At 36.5% G+C, this 27,508-nt stretch overlaps 2 protein-coding genes across 2 annotated transcripts; one reads left to right on the forward strand and one right to left on the reverse strand.

Moving 5' to 3' along the window:
* Window positions 1–3,849: 3,849 nt before the first annotated feature.
* On the reverse strand, window positions 3,850–8,262 carry LOC142614239 (tRNA (carboxymethyluridine(34)-5-O)-methyltransferase). The gene is made up of 3 exons (XM_075786812.1): window positions 8,158–8,262; window positions 5,268–6,367; window positions 3,850–4,350 (listed from the first exon to the last, which is right to left on the reverse strand). Exons 2-3 carry the CDS (start codon window positions 6,332–6,334, stop codon window positions 4,263–4,265), a joined length of 1,155 nt encoding a protein of 384 aa, XP_075642927.1. The 5' UTR covers window positions 6,335–6,367; window positions 8,158–8,262; the 3' UTR covers window positions 3,850–4,262.
* A 12,552-nt stretch (window positions 8,263–20,814) lies between these two features.
* Window positions 20,815–27,221, forward strand: LOC142612585 (putative LL-diaminopimelate aminotransferase, chloroplastic). Its single transcript, XM_075784686.1, has 10 exons — window positions 20,815–21,487; window positions 21,620–21,648; window positions 21,786–21,853; window positions 22,073–22,189; window positions 22,921–22,983; window positions 24,732–24,836; window positions 24,958–25,008; window positions 25,816–26,136; window positions 26,259–26,465; window positions 26,738–27,221. Exons 1-10 carry the CDS (start codon window positions 21,411–21,413, stop codon window positions 27,029–27,031), a joined length of 1,332 nt encoding a protein of 443 aa, XP_075640801.1. The 5' UTR covers window positions 20,815–21,410; the 3' UTR covers window positions 27,032–27,221.
* Window positions 27,222–27,508: the final 287 nt, after the last annotated feature.

A 27,508-nucleotide genomic window follows, 5' to 3' on the forward strand; every position in this document is an offset into this window, starting at 1 on the left:
TTTTTTAGAGGAAGAGCATGAGTCTTTTGGGTAAATATTGGTAAAAATGAAGTTTTTTGGAATTATAGTCACTGTTCGAAGTTATTTGGGAAAATAAGGAGAGAGAGTGAATTTCGGCAACAGTGTTGCCGAAATTCGAAGAAAAGTATGAGAGAGAAAATCCAAAATGAGGAGAGAGAAATTTTGAGAATTTCGGCAACAGTGTTGCCGAAATTCCTTCTGCCCAAACCCTGCCCGCTTCACTGAGTGCCCATGCGCATGAGTGCCAAAAGGAAAAAATAAAAAAGGTTTGTGGCAATCCCATTGCCGAAAATGGAGGGAAAAAAAAAAAAAAGAATTACAGTAATGGGATTGCCGAAATAGGGGGAAAGAAAAAGAAAAAGAAAAAAAAAAGTGGCCATGTAGTGCCGAAATAGGAAAAAAAAAAAAAAAAAAGGAAAATTGGCAATGGGATTGCCGAAATAGGGGGGAAAGGAAAAAAAAAAAAAAAAAAAGGTGGCCATGTAGTGCCGAAATAGTAAAAAAAAAAAAAAGGGAAAATTGGCAATGAGGTTGCCGAAATAGGGGGGAAAGAAAAAAGAAAAAAGAAAAAAGAAAAAAAAGGAAATGTGGCAATGGGATTGTCGAAATAGTGGGGAAAGAAAAAAAAAAAAAATTATGGCAATGGGATTGCCAAAATGGGGGGAAAGAAAAAAAAAATGTGGCACTATATGGCCACCTCTTTTTTTTTTTTTTTTTTTTTTTTTTTTTTTCCTGTTTTTGGGCAACCCCATTGCCAATTTTTTTTTTTTTTTTTTTTTTTTTTTTTTTTCTTTCCCCCCTATTTCGGCAACCCCATTGCCAATTTTTTTTTTTTTTTTTTCCTATTTCAGCACTACATGGCCACTTTTTTTTTTTTTTTTCTTTTCCCTCCATTTTCGGCAATGGGATTGCCACAAACCTTTTTTATTTTTTCCTTTTGGCACTCACGCGCATGGGCACTCAGTGAAGCGGGCAGGGTTTGGGCAGAAGAAATTTCGGCAACACTGTTGCCGAAATTCTCAAAATTTCTCTCTCCTCAGTTTGGATTTTCTCTCTCATACTTTTCTTCGAATTTCGGCAACATTGTTGCCGAAATTCACTCTCTCTCCTCATTTTCCCAAATAACTTCAAACAGTTACTATAACCCCAAAAAACTTCATTTTTACCAATATTTACCCTAAAGACTCGGAAGAGCATTCTCATTGGTAATTATAAATGGTATATAAAGGGAAAATTTAGCATAAAGATACAAAAAGAGCCTAGCAGCTGAACTTGTATAATCTTACAATTACAAATTTTTTTATAATTATACTACAGTGTCATCCTACATTTAGGATAACACTGTATCACTTTAGAGCATTCCCATTAAGGATGCTAAAAGGAGTATATGTTAAATTTTACCATCAAAACACCAAAAAAACCACTCCATCAAAGATATCAAATGGCAAAAGTTTTGGCATACTGCTACAGTGAGCTTGTATCAATACAAGCTCACTGTAGCTTGGATTGTAAAAAAAAAAAAAAGGTTTTTTATTCTCATGTCTATTTCTTCCTCTCTCTCGGGTTTGTTTTTCTTTTTCTTTTTTTAGTTTCTCTCTGCCTCTTTCTCTATGCTTTTCTTCTCCCTCTATGCTCTTGTCTCCGATGGTCTGCCTCACCAGAGCCACCGCAAGCCACGCACTCTTCAAGATCACCTTGGCCCGCCTCGCAAGATCGCTTCACCGCCTCTTCAAGATCACCTCGCCGGAGCCATCGCAAGCCTTGAGTCGTGGGTATGAGTGGGTGGGTTTTGTAAAATCGAATCTGGGTTGTGGGTGGGTTTCAGCATCTTTGAGTGGTTTTATGGTCTTGGGTATAAGTTGATTGGGGTGGCTTTGGCTTATGGGTGTGGGTTGATTGATTTGGTGGTTGGTTGTTGTGGGTTGAGGCCGTGTGGTGGGTGGTTTTTTTTTTTTTTTATTTATTTTATGCTATTGAGTGTCGTGGTTAGAGGTGAAAAGCTTAGGCCATGGAGGTGGGAGAAACTTCTAGACCGGGTTGAGAAAAATGGAGATACAGTGGGAGAGAGAGGCAGAGGGAGAGTGAGAAATAATAATAAAAATGAATAAAAATATTAAAAGAAAGAATATTTAAATGATATTGTAAAAAAAAATAGAATGTTTGATGTTTGAGATATTGTAAAATGAGATGTTAAAATTGTAAAAGTAGTGTTTTGAGGTGGTAAATACTAAATTTTTTAGAATGTTTGATGAGAATGCTCTTAGTAAGAAGAAAGAGAGAGAAATGTATTGGAATATATTATATTATTTTAGTGGGTAATATATTATATTTTAATGAATAGAATAAGAAAATAAAAGTTAGGATGTTATGTGTATTGTAAAATAGTATGGTATAATTAATAAAGTAACTTTTTAAGATGATAAAATAAGATAAGATGATATTTTCTATTGTGAATGCTCTAAAAAGCGTATAACATTCACACTCGATGTGTAAAGCTCCAAAAAATTGTATTTTACAATATGAACATCAAAATGCAAGCTTTATCTGGATTTGGGTTCTTAAATTTTTTTACAATTTTGCTTCAGTGTCCTCCTAAATTTAGAAACTACTGTAGCAAGATTGTAAAAATAAAAAATATTATTTTATTCACTCTCTCTCTTCTAAATCGACCAACTGGACTAAGAAGACGTTTGAAGAAAAAAAATGCAGGGTTGACAACATATCAGCCCAAGTGTTGGTGGGCTAGTCCTCGCACAATTATGTTCTGTAGGTGCAGAATGACAATTATGGATGATCACTTGATTGTTGTATCATTTATTAGTAATTATTTTCAAATTTATTACTTTGAAATAATGTGTGCTTCACCTCAATCAAGCACGTGATTGTGCATTGCACCCAAGATCTAGAAAACCTTAGTGGTTAAGGATACTTTGTGCTTTTACTAACACTAGTGCCACCTTAAGTTTGAAGGGGTGTTAGAGATATTATGGTCTAAAAAGCCCAAACTCATTGCAAGTCTATGTACTTATAAAATAACAAAGTAATCATAATCTTACTTGCAGTGCAAATACTACAACCCAAAGATATTAGCTTAGGCTTCATTGTAATACATAGTTTCTATACTATATAGCTATACTTCTATATAGTAAAGATGTAATGGCTCAAGACTGTAGATATAGGTTGTGATATTGAACTACATTACTGTTGCTTCTGCCTCCTATTTTTCTCCTTTTGTCTCTCACTCACAATTCCACAACAATCCTAATACTTAAAAAGTAAAAGTATTTGCAAGAAAAGCACTACACTTTGAACAAAATGAGTCAATAAGGTGGAGGAGAAGAGAATTTGAGGGGATAAATGAATAATGTTAAAGATAGACAGTAACATTTATCACAATTTATGGGTCGGCGAGTTTTTAAATATTGTCTATGCTTGACTTATTTTTCAATAAAGCCTAGTTTACGTCTGATCTCAATCATTTAATGCCTTTGTCTAGCTTTGCTTCTAGTTGTTCACCAACATCTTGATTCATTTGCATATCCAAATCCAGGAGGTTCTTTGCAGTTACTTTTATCATTCAGCTTTGTTTGCGCCTTAAATCAAACAGCAGGTATTACCCACCATACAAGTTGAATTCAAGTATCGAACCATTGTAAACATATGCAAATGCAACCATGGGTCGTCCAAAATAGTCCACTCCAGTCTCTAGGAAGAGTTTCTTCTTCCTTCGCTACACACTACTTTCAAGCATAACAACATGGGCAGGAAGGTTTTTTATGTTCTAATGATATCTGATATCCCAGAGGTACTTAATAAGAATAAAAAGAGTAAATGCAAATTGAATCATAACTTGATAGCAGAAAGAAAAATTTGATACAATGTTGATTAGTACAGAGGCATAGAAGAACCTCAAAAATACATCCCTTACAAGGCCAACGCATGTAAAATACATTGGATTACCCATATTCCCCATGTAATGGTAAGACACATATCCTTTGTGACCAATGTATGCTACGCTTCAGTCTGCTCTCTCTGTCCTCCAAAGATCAATCCCTCACACACATACACCCAGCGTTTCCTCAGATCCACCTCGTATGTAAGAAACAGTGCACTGAGCATCATAACCACACATGGGTCAACTTGGAAAGTGCAAAAGTTTGCAAAGCCCATCCCTTGAGGAGAAAAGAAACCATCTACATAAATCCATTTAGGTCCTTTGACATCCCAGCAAGTTTAATTTGTCATAATATTTTCTCAAGAATGATACACCAGTTTGATTTATCATAAAATCGGTCAACAATGACTGCATTGTCCATACCTGAGACTAACCTGTAGAGAGAAGTGATAGAATGAGGAAGAAACATCATCTATTTTGTGTAAATAAGCATGTCAAGGCATGAAGCAGAAAGGGAAAAAACTTAAGTTATAAAAACTAAAAACTAAAAACATAAAATTAAAAATTAAATTAAATTAAAATTAAAATAAAAAAAGCAATATGTTTAATACATTGACTTTGGAAATCTCAAAATGGCACCAACAAAAAGGCTGGGGAAAAACAATGAAGGGTTATGTCCAGTTGCATGCTTGAGAATGGTGAAGATCATCAAATGTTACCATGAGTTTCCTTGGAATTGTTCAAAATTTCATCAACGCTACCATTAATGGGCCTATTCTCATTTGATGACTTAAAGTTGGCAGAATTGGCCCCCTCATAGTGCATAAAGGGTCTTCTGGCACAGAATTACATAGATATAAGCATTCATGTCATGCAATTGATGCAGGGGACATCCTGATTTTCAGCCAGACATTCCTAATCCTACAAAAGCAACTCAATCTCCATACTAAGAGACAAGTTGACAAAAATGGTTGATATGCATACTTGCTAAACATTGTAGCCTGAATTATCACTAAGATCACTTTTATGCATGTTCAGGTTGCTCTCCAAAAACATCTCAGCGTTATGCAAGTTATATACTCAAATCCATAAGTATGGTTCAGATGATATAATGACATCAGAGATCTCTATTATAGATGCATCAAAATTATAACGGGCAAAAATTCTATTCCAGCTAGCTACATGTAAGATATTTCGAGCAAGAGAAGATAGACTAGAATTTCCTTCAAGTAATTCAAAACCAATTGATAGAAAAGCACAAATAACAATCAATTATACAATTAACAATCAATAGAAAAGCAATAGAAGCAACTTAATCCAAATGAAAACATATAATGAAGAGATAAATTACCTTTCAAGTTCACCTTCACTGAAAACATGGTAATATCTATTGTACACTACAGCACCCTTTTTATCATCTTTCTTTGCCAGACCATTTGCAAGAGCACATGCAGAAACACCACTTACTTCAGCACGATGATAAGGTAAATGCCAAGGAACAAAATACTCCTGGTGATTCATGGTATTCCTTTCATGTTTAAAGACCACTGAATCATTTTTACTTTCAGAGGTCAAATGCATAGTTTCATGCATCTTCTCTGTTGAACTCTCCTTGGAATCTTTTACAAGTTCTCTTGAACTATTCTCCTCACTTTCTGGGATACTTTCTAATAGTAAGGATGAAGGGCTACGAGCATGAGGACTACCCGGTCCTATCCACTCTTCATCATACTTTTCTGTCAGTGGAGTCCATTTAGCAACCAATGACTGATCCTCTTGTTCAACAGCCCAAACTGTTATCAGAACTAGCCCACCCTTTTTGACAACTCTAACTAATTCTTCAATTGCTTTTCTCCTCCGAATCTCTGTACTTAGATGATGTAATACAGCAATAGAGATTGCTGCATCACCAAAACCTGTTTTATATGGAAGATTAACAGCATCTGCAACAAGTACTTCATGCCCTCTATCTGCACAGATTTTGATAAGGGGAGCACTTATATCACATCCTATGAAAAAGCAATCAGGATTCAAACCCAAGTACTTTCCATTGCCACATCCCGCATCCAAGATGAGAGATCCTGAAGGCAAAGATGATAAAAAGGTGGCAACTTTTGGCCATTTAGCAAACCGGGTGGAACTAAAATGGGGAGCAATAGCATCATAAACATGATGGACATACTTCTTTTCTATTTCAGGGGTGGATTTTACACTTAAGGATGATACGCTTTGTGATTGTGGAATTTGAGATTCTCCATCACATACAAGAGTAGACATGTTAGAAGCACCTTTTATATTTACTTCTCCTGTGGTGTTGAAAACTTCTGAATGACACAGATTATGAACTAGAGTGAGTACACTAAAGGCCTGGGGAGATTTATAGAAGAATCTACTCACTCTTAAAACATTATGAAGCATTAGCCAGAAAACCTGAATGTAATCAGAAATGACCTGCAAAAGACCATTGATAATAAGAACAAACAATTTTGCAAATCCTGTGATATAAATCAAATGCAAAAAGAGGTAACTACATAACATAATAGGAGTTGCAAACCATAACATTCTTAATTTTGAGTAAGCAACAGTGCAACAAAGATTAGAAGGGGGAAAACAGCACAGATTGATTAGCATGTCAGCTGTCTCTAAGTATGATTACTCGTTTCTTGATTACTATTTTCATCATGCATATTTTTGAGATCTCTTTTTTCCCAGCAACCAAGGAGTCAAGGACCTAAAATCCATCAGGAAAAACTTGTATGATTTAGTAGGAAGTTAACCAATTATTAAACAGTTGTTAAGTTCACTCAGCAAAAAGTGGGTTTGATAACTTAAAGCAAGGGCGTTTAGATTAAACCAACTTTTCACGAGAAACACAAGCCAATATATTTTGTAAGAAATGCCTGACCAGTGACCTCTATGTGTCTTTCCAATGAATTCCAGTCTTCAATTCTGAAAGACTGAAACCCCACAAACTGATTGCATTGAACGTTACTATTATCCATACTGCCATGAAGACTGAGTGGGTCATAATCAAAGAAGTAGTTTATTATGGTCTCCCCTATTTTTTAATGTAGATGTGGAACCTCGGCAAGGCAGGGCCCTTGGACCCACCACTGGGGAGTAAACCACAGATATTATACCACACCTGCCAGAACTGTGTATCAAGTAATCTAGGGGAACTTTGAGCAGGGATTGAACCCAGGATGTCAGGGCCTTCAACTCATCCCAAGCCTCCAACCACTAGGTTGCACCCCTGTAAGGTATTATGATCTCCCAATTTCCAATTATATCCTTTTGGACTAAGATATGGATTTCTTTTGCTGAAAATAGATCTAGTCTAAATTGAGATTACGAATATCCAAACCATTTCCCATTTCTACTTCTCACAAATTTTTTCCCCTGTTTACATACAGCCATTCAGAATTTCACAATGCTATTAATTTCAAGTAGCAATAAATTAATAATTGTTTCAACCTCAGTTAAGTGCAATGTTTTCATTCTTTCACTTTTACCATCATAGAAAATAAATAAATGAAAAAAATGAAAAAGAGCAAGCTTCAGAAACTCGACCTAATCTGTATTCTAATACCTTACTTCTCAGTTCTCACCTAATCATCAACAACAATAATGTAAACTCGACCTCAAAGTAAACACAGAGACATAAATAACAAACCGAAACAATCATTCGTTTTTTTCTTTTTCTTTTTCTTTTTTTCCTTCTTCAAAGTTCTTGACCTGGAAAACTATAACAACCCTTTTCACATTCACTACTGTATGTGAAATCTGATGTCTTGTTGAAGGACCTGCCTCCACATTCGGTCCAGTGGCACGTGGTAAAGACCAATCAAAGATTGACTCGTTATAAGCATAATAAAACAACCTTGGAATCAGAATATACAGTCTAAGCATGTGTTTGGATGAAGAAATGGTTAAATACACAAATCCGTTAGTTTTAAAGACTTTCCCTATCACATACTACCATTAAGATGAAACAATATTAGAAGAATTAATGAAGCAAAAATTATCACATTACATTCTTATATGAGCAAATGCCACTGATTGTCTCATGGGTGAGTTTTCCCTGATTTTCTCAGTACCCAAACAGCCCAATAATAGAAAAACCAAACCGAAATCCAAAAAAAATTTCTAACAAATTTAGGGCCGAAATCTCATATTAGATATGACTTACATAGAAACAAAGATTGGAAACAAACATATATTGAAAATGAAAATCGGCTAACCTTGGAGTTGGAGAAACCTGAGCAATTGATTAGTTAGGTATTGTGCTCTATCTCTCTTCAAGTTTTGCTTTTGCTTTTTCTCACGAGTTTAAAACGCACCGTTTTGGCTCACACACAAACAAATAGAAATTAATAATTGGCTAAGCCACTGGAGACCATGTTTACTTTACAAGTACGAGTGTTTGTGGGGTATGAGAGGTAAGAGTAGAGATCAAGTTTTCAATTGGCAATTTCATATATATAGGTTAAGTTATAGTAGAATATTGTAGAGAAGGCTATTCACACTTTTTATATCTTGTACCAATTTTTTATATTACAATAAGGTTACAGGAATAACAAAATTTTACAACATTTTGGAATTAGTTTTAGCATTTCACACATTTATTTTCCATGTGTGAAGTGATAGACTAATTTGGGAATGTTGTAAAATTGTTCTAAATTTTTGTTATGTCAACTCTTTGAATTATGTCTCAAGTTTTCAATTTTCTCAATTAAAGTCCCAAATTTATAATTTGTTTCTGCGGGGGTTCTGATGACCAAGGAGTCCCAGCCGAGGATAAATTTGCCCAATCTAGGCTAAGATGGGTAAAGCAAGATCCAAGGACTGTGCCTACTAGAGGAGAACAAGAGAATCAGTACAATTGTTATTCCTTAGAGGCCCAAGGATAGGAGAGGTACAATGACTGGAATAAGGCTGGTGGAAGGAAGTTTCTTGAAAGAGATACCTCCAACCTTCGCATTGAATTCTCTACACCAACCTTATCAGCTACATTAATGAGAAAATGACTCATGAACAGCAATATCACAGTTAACAACTCTCTCTGCCACCTCTAGAAAGGTCCTGATGGGACAAGTATCCTAAGAAACCACTTAAAGCGTACAGATGGAGGGTTGTGATGCTAGGGAAGAGACTATAAAAGGAAAGGGAACCTCCCAGAAAAAGGGAATGAACAATTTTTGAGTAAAAAAAGACCAATGAGAAGAATATAGGATTACCTTATAAAGAACGAAAACTAAACTTATATACTAGAAATTGATCCTTGAATTTTCCCAAGGAGGATATTATCCTTAATTGTTGTTCCAATTGCACTTATCTACTACTTTGGACTCTTTGGTTTGAAACTTGGCCATATCCTTGTATTGCACTTGAGTTATTTACTCATTTCTCTTACAAATGTTATTGTTTGGGCTTGATTTGAGGGACAAGGTACCACTGTTCTAAGTGGACTTAGGTTCTTACTTTTTAAGGCCTTACAGTTTCTATTTGAAGTGTTTATCTATTTTCGTGATTCATTTTCATTATTATGAATAGTAACGAGGTATATAAAAGCAAGAAACTATTAATTTAACTCTACATTTCACCTAAAATTTGTTTATAAATAAATTTGGAAACCATTAAACAAGAAAGGAAGAGAGCGAAAATTTTATTTTTGAAGAGAAAGTTTTGCCTAAAGAGAGAAACATATTAATTACTAGAAAATCAAAGTTTGTGAAGTACAAAATTTTATCAATAAATAATAGAGATGGACAATGGGGTTTAAATTGTATAGGTTTCATAACTTTGGGACTCTGATTGACAAAATCAAAAAACTTCAAACCTAATTTTTAATGAGATATAAATTATGGACTTTTCATGTTATTTCCCTACGCACCATTTTATCTAATTAAAAACTTGGCTCTTTTTTAATGCAAGCAACAACTATAATTCATTTTGTGGTTTCATTTATTATTTTTTATTTCTCTCCCTTACATATGGTTTAATTAAGAGTCTTGTAATTTAATTGATATTTCCCCATTTACAATTTGATATTTTAAAAAAGGGCCCTTCAAGGAACACATCTCTTGCAATATTTCGTAGGCTTTTCACTTGAATCTTGTTATGGATCCCATATGAGACACAAAATATTTAGTTAAATCTAAAAAATCTCCACAAGAAATTACCAAGCATCTAGTCTTAATTTTCCTGTTTCTATGAAGTGAAGGCATTGATGAATGGCTCACCCTTAACTTTAAGGTTATGTATCTACCAAAAAAAACCATTAAGGCTATGTCAGCATGACATAGGTGCTACGTTCGAAAAAGAAAAAGAAATTGAAAAAATAATACTATATATTAATTGCTAGTAAAAGGTGTTCACATTTGAGCATTCACAACAAGAGTGTTAAATTCACTCAAAAACTATTTTTAACATCTCAAACCATAAAAATCATGCTCTATCAAAGATTTCATATCTTAAAAATTTGACATCCTACTACAGTGAAATCTCATAAATGAGAGCTCACTGTAGTAACTTGTTATTATTTTTCAATGATTTTGTGGTGGTTGGTTTTCGTGGTGATTGTTTTTTTTTTAATGAGTTGTTTATATTATTATTGTAAGGACACAATTCAATTTCCCAAACCACGACTGGGAGGAAATGGGCTTGAAAGGCCTTTCTTAACAATGAATTTGTAGAGGATGGGTTTTTAATCTAGACTTCAAGGATGGCTTAGACAATTACAAAAAGAACGGGCTTTGGGCCCAATGGAACAAAAACAAAGAATCGTTTGCAAAGAGTAAGACTAAGAATTCCTCCTCGGACTGTTTCCGAGGATAGTTTATAATAGTATTTCTTAAGTTTGGATACAAATATTGATTATCATACACCTTTTCTTTCTCAAAAAAGCCTCATTTTCTTCGTATGCCTTCCCTTCTATTTATATTCTTTTTCTTCTCTTCATCATCTTCCACTTTCTGGTTGTAATCCTGATCTTTGGATACTTGTCCCATCCATTCTTCCCTAAAGCCCGCTGGGATTAGGGACCAAGTTCCAAACCCTATGCTCAGGTCCCACCCTTCTATCTATACAGTCAGCGTATCAATTACAGAGCTTTTAATGTATGGGCGGTGGTAGCAGCTTTATTTTAGACATTCCACCGCTCTTTCTATTGTCCTCCACGTATACTGTGTATCCCCATAGTTGTAGGACATTTTATAACCTAACTCGGGGGCACTAAACTTCTCTTCCTATGTCCTCGGCTTAATATTCCGAGGACAAATCTACTCCTCAGACGTTTTTGGGACATTTAAATACTCCACGATCATTTTGATGTTTTCGGATTTGGGTTTCTAGCCCAAAAGACTTCGTTGGGCCGTCCTTCATAAATTACTGGGCCCAATACCCCTACAATAGCCCCTCGAGATTCTTTATTTTTCTTCACCTCGGGAGGAAAATAGGATCTTGATTTAAAAGACCTTTTTACCCTGCAGAATCCTGGAATACTGCTCACGGAAATAACTTCTGAATTACCCATCGCGTGTTCCCGATGCTTCGGTATGCGAAACGCCCCCGAATTAATTATTGGCGCTTCTATGTCCCCCACGTTTCATTGATATGACACATATCCAACGGTCGAGAGCGATTCCTGTGTTGAGGCGGGAATTCGCCCGCTTCAAAATACCTTTTGACATATAAATACTAATTTTCTTCAAAATTCTTCACACTACAGAAACCTCATAACGTACCTGCCACACTTTCCATCTCCCCGTACTCTCTCTCTGTCTGTCAAGTACCCTGTCCGAGGTGACCGTGCTTTCTTCTTTTTTAAAAGTAAGTTCTTCAATACTCTTTCCCCTCCTTATCAGCTTTTTGTTTCTTTTGTTTCTCTTCCTTCCCATCTTCTCTTTTTCACTGTATCTTTCATCCTCGGCGTAGTTAGTTTTCTTCACACCTCCTTTTTTCAAAAAGAATGGGTAGATTTGCGTCCCTGGTGGATTCAAACGAAAAAATAGAACAGTTTAAGATTAAGTACAAAATTCCCTCGGATGTATCCATTAGGTACTGTAACGAGGAAGAGTATTATACAAAAAGAAAAACGGGGGAAGTTGTAATCCCGATGATTGCGTTCATCGAAGGGGGAATGAAAATCCCCATGGGAACTATTACTAGGGACTATCTTAGGGCCTTTAGATTGGCTCCCACCCAGTGCACCCCAAATGTCTTTAGGATCCTAGGTTCCATAGATGCTTTAAATGAGAAGATGAACCTAGGGCTCACTCACCACGACGTGAACTGGGTTTATAACCTCCATTACCTAAGCAAAAAAGATGAATATTACCTAAAATCTAGATACCCAGAAGTTAGGCTAATTCAATGTCTGCCTGAATCAAATAAGGGCCTAAAAAACGACTTCCTGATCGTATCAGGAAATTGGCACAACGGCCTCCCCTGCCCGACAAGGGAAGGGACTCCAGGTGAAGTTTCTTTTACATACTATTATCTTTCGGCTTTTTACTTATTCTTACCCACTTTTACTTGGATAACTTTGCAGATCCACACGCAGCGGATCGTCATCCTAACCTTGTTGATTTCGGGCGGTTGGATAGGATCCTACAAGCCGAGATCTTCGTGCATACCGACGGCCAACTCCGTGCGGCTCATCTGATCCTCGGCTATACTCCGATATCTAAAGCTTTTCAGGCACCGAAGTGCGTGATTAAAGCCCACAATCCTCGTCTTCCTCGGATTAGTGTTGCCGTTGAGGGTTTCTTGCTACCGGAGGGGACTACCATTCCTCAAGGTACTTTGGTCACCCAACCAATCCAACCACCACAATTCGTTCCAGTTGGGATTCCCACAGTTCCTTTCTCCACAAAATTAACCTCTGGTGAAGCTACGTCTTCCCACTCTACTGTAAAGGAAGAAGAAGAAGAAATAGTTGAGGTACCAGATTCCGAGGACGAATTTGAGGTTTTTAATCAACCCTACTCTCCTGAAGATTCAACTTCCATCCTCGGCACCTCTACCCAAATCTCAAAGGTTACTACTGAAGAACTTGACAATATGGGCATTCAACGAAAGATTAAGCCCAGCCTAAAAGATGTCCTTGAGGGCGCTGACAAGGGCCCTAGAGTCCAAGAACCTTCAAAAGAGGTGCGCCCTCAGACTCAAGAAAAGGGTGCTGACAAAGGCCCTGAAACTAGGCTTCCTCCTCCTCCCCCATCCTCCCAAACTCAACGCACCAACATAGCTGATCTCAAAAGAAAAAGGGATCAGTCGAAAGGGAAGGAAGTGGTGGAAGTAGGAAAGGGCTCTGTTTCCAAGGAGCCCGAGATGGAAAAGGGTGGAAAGCAGACCCGTACCATGCAGACTAGGTCGGAAAGAAGAACCGACCAACAGGTGGTTGTGCGCGCCCCTGTATGGCTTCCTGACATGTCTATGGACGACGAGGTCATTACCGTGGATGCGTCCATTAGAAATTCCGATGAAGGGACAGCTGCATGCGTCGCAGATGCATTGGAGCAGGCGCTGTTACTCCCCGAGGATATGGTTGAGCTTAGAAAGAAAAGGGACCACACCGTCTTCATGACTTTGAAGAAGGAGCTTGCAATGGTGAGTTTTCTTTCTCTAAAAACCTTGGCTTTTGTTTTTATTTCCTATATATATATACGTGTCTAAACTTTATATGTTTTGTTCGTAGGCCGTTCAATCTGCCCATAGGGCAGAAGAGATTGCCATCAGTTCCTACAAGTCTCTGAGGGCCGAGGAAGCTAGGCGTGAAACCGCCCAAAAGATCTCGGACCTTCACAAGAAGAAACTGCAGGAGGTCACAACAAAATTGGCTAAGGCCGAGAGTGATAAGGCGGGCTTAGAGGCTGATCTGAAAACAACGACTAAACAAGCCAAGGATCAGTGCCTAATGCTTCGTCAAGCCGAGGATGACCTCTCAGCAGCACGAAGGCTCGTTGAGGATCTTAAGAAAAATCTGAACGAGTCTGAGATGGCCAAAGAGAAGGCCATCAAGGGCAAAGAGGAAGCCCTTGAGGAGAAGAAAAAGGCTGATAAAGCAAAAGAAGAGGCCGAGATCTCAAGGGACCAAGCCGAACAAGATGATTATGATATAGGTGTGAAGGAGGTCACCGAAACTTTCAAGGCTCAGGTTCCCGAGGTATGTAGGCATTACTGCCTCCAAGTGTGGAATGAGGCACTTTTCCAAGCTGGGGTTGATGCTTCTTCCATTCTTTGGAAAGCGGAGAGTGTCTACTATCCTCCGGCAATTCGAGCTTCTACCATTCCTGAAGCTGCCCAAGAAGCTGCCCAGGGATCATCCGAGGATAAGGGGGGTGATTTGGCTGGAGATTCAACTCTTCCTGAAGATGCTCCTAAGCAAGTTGATCCAGTACAAGAAAAGGCGCTTGAAGACGTACAGCCCTCAAGTGACGTTCAGGAATCTTCGAAGGATGAGTTGGGTGATCAAGCTAATCCAATAACCTTGATAGATGATCCCAAAGGCAAAGGAATTGCCGTTGAGTCCTCGGTTCAGCTTCCATCTCCTAAAGACCCCAAAGGCCCTCTGAAGATCAAGCTGAAACAATGAATCCTTGCTGCCTTTCTCTATTTTATTTTTATTTTATTTTATCTTTAAGTGTAATTTCTAAGTGTGATTGAAAAAGTACTATTTGGAATCTAATATAAGTACGAATGTTTTGTTTTTGCTTTGTTTTGATCATATCATTCCATAAATACCATCTTTTTGTTCTTTACCAAAGTTAATAGCAACAATTTGAATTGAAATTGATAATCCAGGAAGGTTTAATTGTGCCGGGAACTGCATTAAATGACGCATTTAAGTATTTGATTCTTCATTTTGGATCTCTAGTTGAACTATGTAAAAATAAGGCATATAGTCTTTTGATTTAGATATGCAAAGATCTGACGTCTTTGACAAAAAGAAAAGAAGTGTTTAATTTTTCCCAAGTAAATGATCCGAGGTCTAGGCCTAACTTAGGTTTCGTTTAACACTTGGTAAAGAATATTAATTTAGTCGAGGTATGTGGTCCGAGGATCCAGGCATACCAAGCTTCAGCTTGATACTTAGATAAATAAATTTGAAATGTTAATCTTCCCAAATTAGATGATCCGAGGATCAGACGTAACTTAGGTTCTGTTTAACACTTAGTAAAGAATATCAATTTAGACGAGGTATGTGGTCCGAGGATCCAGGCATACCAAGCTTCAGCTTGATACTTAGTTAAATAAATTGAAATGTTAATTTTCCGAAAGTAGATGATCCGAGGATCAGACGTAACTTAGGTTCTGTTTAACACTTAGTAAAGAATATCAATTTAGACGAGGTATGTGGTCCGAGGATCCAGGCATACCAAGCTTCAGCTTGATATTTAGACTAATAAATTGAAATGTTAATTTTTCCAAAGTAGATGATCCGAGGATCAGACGTAACTTAGGTTCTGTTTAACACTTAGTAAAGAATATCAATTTAGACGAGGTATGTGGTCCGAGGATCCAGGCATACCAAGTTTCAGCTTGATATTTGGACTAATAAATTGAAATGTTAATTTTTCCAAAGTAGATGATCCGAGGATCAGACGTAACTTAGGTTCTGTTTAACACTTAGTAAAGAATATCAATTTAGACGAGGTATGTGGTCTGAGGATCCAGGCATACCAAGCTTCAGCTTGATACTTAGACTAATAAATTGAAATGTTAATTTTTCCAAAGTAGATGATCCGAGGATCAAACGTAACTTAGGTTCTGTTTAACACTTAGTAAAGAATATCAATTTAGACGAGGTATGTGGTCCGAGGATCCAGGCATACCAAGCTTCAGCTTGATATTTAGACGAATAAATTGAAATGTTAATTTTCCCAAAGTAGATGATCCGAGGATCAGACGTAACTTAGGTTCTGTTTAACACTTAGTAAAGAATATCAATTTAGACGAGGTATGTGGTCCGAGGATCCAGGCATACCAAGCTTCAGCTTGATATTTAGACGAACGAAGATAATGAATGTAATGTAGTTTACAACAAAAAACGGCCGAAGTGCCTTTTATTTAGTAATAGTACCTTCGTAGATTATTTACATTCCAGGGACGTTGTACAACACGTTCGTCCAAATCTTCCAGATTGTAGGCCCCTATTCCTGCGACCGAAGTAATACGATAAGGTCCTTCCCAGTTGGGCCCAAATTTTCCCCACGCAGGATTCTTCGTCGTGCCCAGAACTTTCCTTAATACTAAGTCACCCGGTCCAAGAGGTCGAAGTTTCACATGAGAATCATACCCCTGCTTGAGCTTATGTTGATAATAAGCTAGTTGAACCATGGCGTTTTCTCGCCGTTCCTCAACTAAGTCTAAGTTTCTCATTAATAGATCATCATTGCTATCTGGAATAAAGGAGCTTTTTTTCAGGGTTGGGAACCCAGTTTCTAAGGGTATTACTGCCTCGGCCCCATACGTCATGGCGAAGGGTGTTTCACCTGTGGATCTTCATGGTGTAGTTCGATACGTCCACAAGATATGTGGCAGTTCTTCCACCCACCTCCCCTTGGCGTCACCCAACCTCTTTTTGAGTCCGCTCACTATTACTTTGTTGACAGCCTCGGCTTGCCCATTTCCTTGGGGATAAGCCGGAGTGGAATATCTATTCGTAATGCCCAGATCACAGCAGTATTTCCGAAAGGCTTTGCTATCAAATTGTAAACCGTTATCTGAAATGAGAGTATGAGGGATGCCGAATCTGGTAACGATATTCTTCCATACAAACTTTTTTGCTTCCACGTCTCTGATATTTGATAATGGCTCAGCTTCAACCCATTTGGTGAAATAATCTGTTCCCATGAGAAGCCACCGTCTGTTTCCTATTGTTTTGGGGAAGGGTCCGACAATGTCCAAGCCCCATTGAGCAAAAGGCCATGGGCTAGATAGAGGATTCAGGACTCCCCCTGGTTGATGTATATTTGGAGCGAACCTTTAACATTGGTCACATTTCTTTGCATAATCTTGCGCTTCTCTCTGCATATTTGGCCACCAATAGCCCTGAGTAAGGGCTCTGTGAGCTAAAGACCTTCCCCCTGTGTGACTTCCACAAATCCCTTCGTGTAACTCTTCCAAAAGTAGCTCCGTTGCCTCGGGGTGTACACATAACAAATATGGTCCAGAAAAGGAACGTTTGTACAATTTCTGGTCCTCGGATAACCAGAAACGAGTGGCTTTCCTGCGAACTTTATCTGCTTCAGCCTTTTCTCCAGGCAGGATGTCATTTCTGAGAAATGTTACTATTTGATCCATCCAACTAGGCACAGTCCTAATTTGGAGAATTTGAGTGGAGTTACCGTCCGTCTCGGTGGGTTTCAACAGATCTTCAACAAGGATAACTCGTGGTAGACTTTGTGCCGAGGACGTTGCGAGCGTGGCTAATAAGTCGGCATGGGTATTGCCACATCTGGATACATGCAATAGTAAAAAAGACTCAAATTTAGATTGCATATACCTGACCTGGGTTAGGTATTCTCGCATTCTGGAATCCTTTGCTTCTAGTTTCCCTTCTACTTGGCCTACCACCAATAGTGAATCCGAGAACATTTGCACCGTCTTTCCTCCCAGTTTATGAACCATGTTCATCCCTGCGAGGACGGCCTCATACTCTGCTTCGTTGTTGGTGGCCGAGAATCCTAATCTCAAAGATTTCTCAAAAGTAATTCCCTCTGGGGATATCAAAACTAGTCCTATACCCGATCCCCTCTGATTCGCTGCTCCATCAACATGGACTTTCCATAATGGAGGCCCTTCACACGAAATCATGCCTACTGATTTTTTACCCATGCCTTCTTGATAGTCTTCTAACGAAGGCTCAGCAAATTCCGCCACAAGGTCCGCGATGACCTGTCCCTTTATAGAGGTGCGAGGCATATACTTGATATCGAAAGCTCCTAAGACAGTTCCCCATTTGGCAATTCTTCCCATGTAATATGCACTTCGCAGAATTGATTTAAGAGGGAGTTGTGTAAGAACAACAACTGTATGAGACTGGAAGTAATGGGGAAGTCTTCGTGTAGCATGTACCACCGCCAAAATAGCTTTCTCCAGTGGCAAATAACTCAGCTCGGCCTCGTGCAGAGATTTGCTTACATAATAAACCGGTCTTTAGATGTTATTGTCATATCGGATAAGAACCAAACTAACTGCATGGTTAGCCACTGCAATATATGCGAACAGAATTTCATCAACTTCCGGTCGAGACATAACTGGCGGTCGCGAGAGATATTCCTTTAGCTGTTGGAAAGCCACCGCGCACTCCTCGGTCCATTCAAAACCCTTCCATTTATTCAATAATTGAAAGAAATGTCTGCATCTGTCCGCGGACCAAGATATAAATCGGTTGAGAGCAGCAGTCATACCTGTTAGTCTTTGCACTTCTTTAGGATTCCCACAGACGGCGCCAATTGTAAGGACACAATTCAATTTCCCAAACCACGACTGGGAGGAAATTGGCTTGAAAGGCCTTTCTTAACAATGAATTTGTAGAGGATGGGTTTTTAATCTAGACTTCAAGGATGGCTTAGACAATTACAAAAAGAACGGGCTTTGGGCCCAATGGAACAAAAACAAAGAATCGTTTGCAAAGAGTAAGACTGAGAATTCCTCCTCGGACTGTTTCCGAGGATAGTTTATAATAGTATTTCTCAAGTTTGGATACAAATATTGATTATCATACACCTTTTCTTTCTCAAAAAAGCCTCCTTTTCTTCGTATGCCTTCCCTTCTATTTATATTCTTTTTCTTCTCTTCATCATCTTCCACTTTCTGGTTGCAATCTTGATCTTTGGATACTTGTCCCATCCATTCTTCCCTAAAGCCCGCTGGGATTAGGGACCAAGTTCCAAACCCTATGCTCAGGTCCCACCCTTCTATCTATACAGTCAACGTATCAATTACAGAACTTTTAATGTATGGGCGGTAGTAGCAACTTTATTTTAGACATTCCACCGCTCTTTCTATTGTCCTCTACGTATACTGTGTATCCCCATAGTTGTAGGACTTTTTATAACCTAACTCGGGGGCACTAAACTTCTCTTCCTATGTCCTCGGCTTAATATTCTGAGGACAAATCTACTCCTCGGACGTTTTTGGGACATTTAAATACTCCACGATCATTTTGATGTTTTCGGATTTGGGTTTCTAGCCCAAAAGACTTCGTTGGGCCGTCCTTCATAAATTACTGGGCCCAATACCCCTACAATTATAAATAAAATGGTAAAAAAAATAAAATCTTTGATGTGGAATGAATTGTGAAGTGAATTGTTAAAATTGATAAAGTAGATTTTTGATTTGCCAAATGCTATATTTTTTGAGATCATTGATGTGAATGCTCTAAGGTTTTGCGTTTGATTACAACACAATTTCTATATTCTTTTCTACTATCCTAGCATTTTATTTAATTGTCTAGAAAATTTCTCTTATTTTGTCTTTGGCCATTAGACTTTAGTTCTATGAGTTTATGCTGGCTAGCCAATTCCTTTCAAGTTCTTCTTAGCTTCATGGAAACTCTTCTACATCTACCAGTGACCTTGAAAATATACTTCATTCAATAAAATTCAACATTGATGTTAGACTGGTCCTTAAACTAAATTACAACTTGATGTATTATATTTTGTTGTTTGAATCTTAAATATTAAGTCAATCAAATATGGCTATAATAGTACTCTCCCTGTTTAGGTTGCTGCAATTTCAATTTCTACTTTGTGTTTATCTTAGACCTTTTTGTAATTTAATCATGAAATAACTAAATATAATTAAAACTTTGTGTGATACCCATTTATGAAAAATGGTCAAGTTTTAGACATTATCTAAACAATTAGTCCAAGTCTCCTAGGAGACATGGTTCATTAAATAGTGTTTAGTGCTTCTGTCAAACTATGGCGTGCTGCTGATGGATGTATTTGTTGGGTGCGAACAGAATTTTCCACGTCCGAGAGGCTTAGAATTCCATGCTAGAGTATTCTTAGAAAAAAGGGTAGGAGGAATAATAAGATTATCTATATAATATATAAAACCGAAGATTAACAATTATAAAGAATTTCAATTGTGACTAGACTTTTGTAGTCTTGTATCGTTACATGACTCTAAAACAAAGTCGTTTGTTATCATTGTCTTTATAAATATTTTTGATAAACAGTTAACAATTCTAATTTGTTGGAAATTTAAGATATTCTTTTTTCTTCGTGTGTCTTTCTCTCCTTATGTTCAATTATTCAAGGTACAGTTATTGAGGATAAAATAATAATACTTGGAGAAACAGTTTTGTTGTGTATAACTATAAACTAAGGTTGTCTATTATTGAGTGGGTAACTACGTATAAGAAAATAAGTATTTTCAGTACGTATCATCATAATGTGGTTTTCTCAGAAATTGTGATTCAAGTCTCTTGAAGTTTCATGAGATGAGATTTTACAATTCATTTATATTAAACAATTAAAGGATAACCTCGAAAAGTAAAATATTTCAGTTTCTTTCTACAAGGATCATCTTGGTTTTTTTTTTTTTTTTCTTACTTTCTTTTTTGTTCCTCTTTTGCACAGAAGGTCAACTTGAATGTTTTATTTTATGTATAGTCACCGTCATATTGAAATTGTTCCATGTGTTTGATAAAGACCCAATCCAGATGCTCCACGGTTCTTTTAGCAGCCAATCTGCACGTGGGTTGTAGGTTGTGATTTCTGTCATATTACAATTTATAATATGATCAATAATTATATAAAAAATTTCACAACTTTTGAAGCGACATATCATGAATGATATATAAAATCAGTTATAATTTCATTAAATTTGATGTTATTAGTAATCACGATTTGATCAGCAAATTATTAAAGAAAAAATATATTAAATTTGTTGAGTCTCTATCATTGTTGTACAATTTAAGCTTAGAAAGTTTGTCGTGTCGGTGTCTCTAATGATTTTTTCTTTGTCATTTTAGCTTTTTGTAGGAATTCAAAGAGCCTCCATTATTTTTATAATATGACAAATTTCTCTGAAAGTAGTAGGACTCCTCTGTGTGTACGTGAGGGACTTGAAAAGGTGGTTAGGTTCAAAGAAAATACCTTATATGAGTTTTTCCACACAAAAAGTGACCTAAACATTAGGTGGTTTGTGAAAAGTATTTATGAAGTACTCACTGATCAAAAGCTTTCATGGAAGTCATGGTCTAGGAAGTTGTATCGAAAAAATGACACGTTGTGCACTGTGGCTGCCATGAGTTGCTTTTTTTTTTTTCACATCTGTTTGCTTCTAGGAATTACCTAAGAAAATTCTGATGCACAGATAAAATGTTCCCAAGTTGCTCATTTCTTTTAGGGACCCATCGCGGCATATCTATTATTGTGCCAACTACCCTCAAGTATATAACTATATATAGCCTTTTGCTATTGGGATAATCGTGAAGGAGCTTAATAGTGAAGCAAAATTTTCGAAACACATTATGTATTACTCTCTACTTTCATCATCCATTTGCATACCTCTTGCAGTTTCATTACAACCTAAAACAACTTGGACCAGGTTATTGATAAACACCTCCTTACAATCCTTTCATGAATGTTATTTGTTTACCATGCTTGTGTTGGTTGTAAATAGGTTTTATTTATGGTACTCAACTTTTTAACATATATGTTTTTCTTTGGTGACTTACAGTACAAAGTTCAACAATGAGAAGAAAGTTGGTAAGTCACTTTATTGCATCTGCCTAGACTAGAGCTCTCAAATGCTTTCTCTAAATCTCATTGTTTCATTAACTATGGAAATATATAGACTTTAAAATAAATCTGTCTACAAGGGCTAATACATTATATCATCACAGGTTCATGCACAAGAGTCCCACGCAATTTCAATATGGAGAAACTGCAAAGTGGATATTTGTTTCCCGAGGTCCGCTTCTCAAATCTTCACGGATCATAATGTTTTTTTGCCTACTTTTGTTACATTTATTCTTATGCAATCTGTTTCGTGCTAATGTTTCAAGAATAGTAGTTTTGTTGTTGTTTTCATTTGTGAATACCCCTGGTTGGAATTTTATATGTTGTATACTACTCTCCTTTCAAGTTTGCTATTAATCCTAAATATGATACCTTATGGTAACTTGAGCAGATAGGCATGCGCGAGTCTGAACACACTCAGAAGTATCCTCATGCAAGGCTAATAAGACTTGGCATTGGTGACACCACAGAGCCTATACCGGATATAATAACATCTGCTATGGCTGAGGTAAAAAAATTTGTGGCTTCCAAAATTGAAAAATAATGTTCACTTAAAAGCTCAAGGCTTTATAACCCAACAACACCTTAGGGAACGGTTAATATGACATATAGGGACACGGTTTAACTCAAAAGCAAGACTATGAGTTTGAGCTTAACTATGTAAAATTAACACTCGCTCTTCTAGTTATTATTTATGCGGGACTTCAATCGTACGTACTGTATTTCCTTTTCTACTACGGTCCAACTTTTGGGACAGAACTTACGATTGCATATCTTTAGTCCATTGCTCTAGTGTTTTCAACCAACAAGTTGAATTGTGGACGAAAGGAACTCATAGCTAGAGGCCAACAAGCTTGCATTGACTTGGTTAATCTGAGCAACATAGTGGGACCATCTATACCAGTACCACACAGCATGTGAATGTCCATTGATCTAAAATGATGCAATGAGCAGCGCCTTTTCCCAATTTCTATTATTGTTTTTCATCTGACAAAGAATATGCGTCTTAATTTTTGTTTTCAACTTGAAAGATATGTTTGATTGTATAAGCCTGTTCCCTTTTCCTCTGTTGTTAATGAAGAATAAAACTAATATGCTATCTTTGCACTTGGTGCAATGACACAGCCAATATGATTCTAAACCCCACTTAAGCCTTGGTTTGTCTCAGGCCTTTGAAACTTTCTGTATGACCTTCTTTCCCTTTTTTTCATAGCAAATCTGTTTCATTATGTTTTGCAGCATGTACATGCTCTATCAACAGTTAAGGGTTATAGAGGGTATGGAGCTGAGCAAGGCAATATGGTACAGTGGCACTTTTGGTTCTTTATTATGAATTCATCGTTTTTCTCTTTCATTTTTATCTTATCTTGGTTGGTGTGGCTAAAGGAATTTGGATAACGACTTCCTGTAGTGGAAACTACTAACTACAGTTGAAGTAATAAAAGAGTATAAATAATGGGAATTGATTCTCTCATACTCAAGTTTTCAAGTTTTAAATGTGTACATCAACTAAAAAAATGTGTATTGCACGTGAAATTATAAACTATATATAGGAAGTGTACAACAACAAATGTGAAATAATGTTTTCCTATAAATAATTGAAGCCACTCCTGTTGTTAGTGAGAATCATATAAATTTATCATTGACAAAACATACTCTATTTTTTTGGGTTGACCATGGATGCTAGAGCTGTTAGAACATGTGAATCCCCGTGTGTTGACGAAGCACTGTTGTTTACAAACACAATAAAAGTTAGAACATTTCTGGTGTCAGTTACTATCATTATTTCTCCATTAGCATCCAATACGTAACTGTCAATTTCTTTGTGGAAAAAGTTTCTCTCCAATTATTTCTCCATTAGCATCCAATACGTAACTGTCAGTTTCTTTGTGGAAAAAGTTTCTCTCCAAACTAGTTTGGAGAGAAACCCTTCAAACTTATCAAATATTTTTATATTGAGTGTGAAATTTGAAAATCTAACCGTTGCATTGCATGTTCTTATTATATTATTCATGCTTACAAAATTTCAAGAAAATCAAAAATCAATTGCTATGTCATCAAACAAATGTTAAAATTTCAAGTTTTTGTAATCTAAAATTGTGTATAAAAAATAAGTTCATTGATCAAATAGTAAATAAAATCCGATTTGAACGAAATTTGATATGTATGTTAAGAACATAGGAAACATAAAATTTAACGGTTAAATTTTCAAAATTGACAACTAAAAAAAAGATATATGATAAGTTTGAAGGATTTCCCTCTAAACTAATTTGGAGAGAAACTTTGTTCTTTCTTTGTGCCCTTAACACACGAAAGAAAAGAAAATGTTTTATCCTCCTCTTTCCTGTTTCCTCCTTTGGCTTGTCCTTCACAGTTGTATTCATTAACAAAAATCTTACAAAAACGCTCAATTTGGCATTCTATTAAGTTATAAACTTAGGGAAATGCTAACAGATAATCTTAGGCAATTGGTTAATAATCCATTTTTAAAAAAAAATTATAGGAAAAAAAATAATTAATGTTTTGACAGTTTTTTTTATCTCATAAAAGTGGTATCAAAATTTTCTTAAAATGGATTGTTAACCATTGCCCTAAGATAACTCGTTAGCATGGCTCATAAACTTATGTTAGGAATAACATCACGTTCGAGTTCATTATTGACACTCAGTTTATTATGCATCAATCACAACTCGGCGTATTACTATATTATATGAGTGTGAAATTGTGTGCAAGTGTCCCGACACTTATTGATTTATTAAATGTGTTTTAACTATTTTTTAGGCCAATTTTCTGGATAAGAATTTACATGACCTTATAAGTTGTTAGCATTATCCCATCATGTGGCTGATATAATTCTATCAATCCGATTGAATATTTATGAACAAAATAAATGTGAAGAAGACGTGAAATTATTCAGAGCAGGTCCTCTTTCTTACATAAATATCGACCTATATCCATGAAAGGGACGTGTAGTACAAATACACAACGCAATAATGTTTGGTTCAAAGAAAGCCATATCTCACTGTTGAAAGTTAATTTCTTTGCTGCAGGAATTAAGAATGGCTATTGCGGAAACATTTTATAGAGATTTAGGTGTAAAAGGAAATGAAGTTTTTGTATCAGATGGTGCACAATGTGACATTTCTCGTCTTCAGGTTAGAAAAAATCAATTATATCTAAAGAAATTATACTAGTAAATTTAATTAAGCAGTGTAATTTAGCAAGGACCGGTTATTATATGTTATAGATACTCATTACTATTTTCGTCCTTAGCAGTTGCTTCTTGGATCAAATGTGTCAATGGCTGTACAGGACCCATCTTTTCCGGTATTTCTTTTTTCCTTGATATGGCTAAATGCTTAGATGAACCTCAAATGTTAAAAGGCTTTTCCTAAAGAAACTGCAGCGGTGGTACTAACTAATTGTTACCATTTACACATGCTACAGCCTACAGTACGTGCTTGTGTTTATTTTTGTAGCACTTGAAAATTTTTGAACAATAATAAACATTTGGGTGTGAGTTTTTTTTTTTTTTTTTTAACTACATTATTGGCTAATTTGGCTAAAAACCCATTTGGGTTATTGGATTTGAATGCTCTAATCCTGAAAAATGGATCTCTCTCATGATGCAAGTCTCGTTATCTTTCCCTCTATTTGAATCCATCATTTCATTTTTTCCTTAGTGTCTTTTTCTGTGTATGTTTTTTTTGGAGTGGGGTATGTTCTAACCATAAGATCGACACTCGTACTTGTGCCCCATATGCATAATGGTTTTGGCTTTCTCTAGAAGCATATATATACCGACTCTTTCAAAAGCTTTTGAACAGTACTCATGAGTACCATATGGGACGACCTTCAATGTTTATGTTGCTTTCTGTTCCCCAACAAGATGACCCATTTAGATTGTTCATGATAGAAGTCTATTAGATTCTCCTATTGGTCTGCATCTTTGGGAAAGATCATGTGTACCTACTAGTGGATTCAGAGTCATCCTTTTGAACTAGATTTTGTTATCATAATATGCTACTTTAAAAAAATTAAGGCATCAGGCAATCAACAAGTATGATATTTTTCTCTCGAACATTTTTGTGTTTGGGCCTCCAAATTGATGAACATGGATTGTGATTGGAACAGGCTTATTTAGATTGCGGTGTTATTGTTGGTAGAGCTGGCAACTTCCAAGAGAAAACTGGGACCTATGATAATATTGTGTACATGAAATGTGGGCCTGAGAACAATTTTTTTCCAGACTTATCTACTACTTCAAAGACAGATATCATTTTCTTTTGCTCTCCAAACAATCCAACTGGTTATGCTGCATCAAGGCAGCAATTACAGCAACTTGTGGATTTTGCTAAGGCAAATGGATCCATGATCATTTATGACTCTGCCTATGCTACTTATGTGTCAGATGATAGCCCAAGATCAATCTTTGAAATTCCTGGAGCCAAAGAGGTTTGTCACTTTGCATTAATCATCATCTTATGGTTAATAATGACAACTATTCCTACTTCTATATTTGACATCAACCTTAATTGTTAATGTTAATTAACCATTTTGGTCATTCACAAATACAGGTTGCCATTGAAATTTCATCCTTCTCCAAATTTGCCGGCTTTACTGGTGTTCGTCTTGGTTGGACAGTGGTCCCTGAAGAGCTTCGGTACTCAAATGGATTTCCAGTCATGAAGGATTATAATCGCATTGTGTGCACATGTTTCAATGGTGCATCAAGTATTGCTCAAGCTGGAGGACTAGCATGCCTTTCCAAAGAAGGTTATCGGGTTAGTTTTTACCACCTTATCAGGCATTTTTCTTGTGAACTTACTCAAAGTTTGATTCAATTTTTTGGGTAGCTAAAAAAAAAAGTCTGATTAAGTTTTGTCAAGCAACCTGAACAATTTAACATATGAAATTCTTTGGATGTGCGTGACAAATTATAAAAAAATTTGGTCTAATTGAATTTCTATAGAACCTTATTAGACCCAGTTTTATAATGAAGTTGATCTTTTGTTTGAAAATTTAGAAGTCTTAAATTTTTTTTTTTTGGTTTCAGGCCTTAACTACTGTTGTTGATTACTACAAGGGCAATGCTGAAATACTTGTTGATGCATTTTCATCCCTTGGATTGAAGGCGTATGGTGGGAAAAATGCCCCATATGTGTGGGTACATTTTCCAGGTAAGAGTTCTTGGGATGTATTCAATGAAATTCTTGAAAAAACACACATAGTGACAATTCCAGGTGGAGGGTTTGGTCCAGGAGGTGAAGGATATGTTAGAGTCAGTGGATTTGGCCATAGAGAACGTATATTGGAGGCTTCAATGAGACTGAAAAATCTTTATAAATGAAATCATTTTACAATTCCACTTATAAGTTGAATAAAATCGTGAGGTGGATTCTATTGCATAGAGAAATGTATGATCTAAATAGTTGTTTATGCTGAGAATCATTTGGTGGTTTCAGTACAGGAATTTATACTATTAGGAGGTGTAATTGTTGGGATATTATTTTTAATTTTATGTAACAGTTTGAGATCAATCACATAGTGTAGTAGCTTTACAAATAATATTCATGAATTACTTAAAAAGATGTATTTAGTCACATTGTTTTGGTTTTTTTTTTCTCAGCCCCATTCAGGATTAGAAAGGGCCTAGGTTGGCCCACATAGCCCAACAGGTTTTAAGTTGGTTTTCTATCCAAAAACTAATTAGCCCTTTCTAGCTATTGCACACATCATTACCTCATAAAGACCCCCAAAAAAAACCATCATCATTAACAGTTACTATTTAATGTTTTGACAAATATGAGTATATTTTAAGTGATTT

Source organism: Castanea sativa, chromosome 10, assembly GCF_040712315.1.
Source record: "Castanea sativa cultivar Marrone di Chiusa Pesio chromosome 10, ASM4071231v1".
In the NCBI taxonomy this organism is placed as follows: domain Eukaryota; kingdom Viridiplantae; phylum Streptophyta; class Magnoliopsida; order Fagales; family Fagaceae; genus Castanea; species Castanea sativa.

Bases quoted from the DNA above. Each gene is read 5' to 3' on its own strand.
- LOC142614239 (XM_075786812.1), bottom strand. From the start codon at position 6,334: ATGCTTCATAATGTTTTAAGAGTGAGTAGATTCTTCTATAAATCTCCC. The intron at 4,351-5,267 runs GTAATTTATCTC...TTCTCTCTACAG, and splicing joins AGTGAAGGTGAACTTGAAAG to GTTAGTCTCAGGTATGGACA.
- LOC142612585 (XM_075784686.1), top strand. From the start codon at position 21,411: ATGTATTACTCTCTACTTTCATCATCCATTTGCATACCTCTTGCAGTT. The intron at 21,649-21,785 runs GTAAGTCACTTT...ATATCATCACAG, and splicing joins CAACAATGAGAAGAAAGTTG to GTTCATGCACAAGAGTCCCA. The intron at 22,984-24,731 runs GTACAGTGGCAC...TCTTTGCTGCAG, and splicing joins GAGCTGAGCAAGGCAATATG to GAATTAAGAATGGCTATTGC.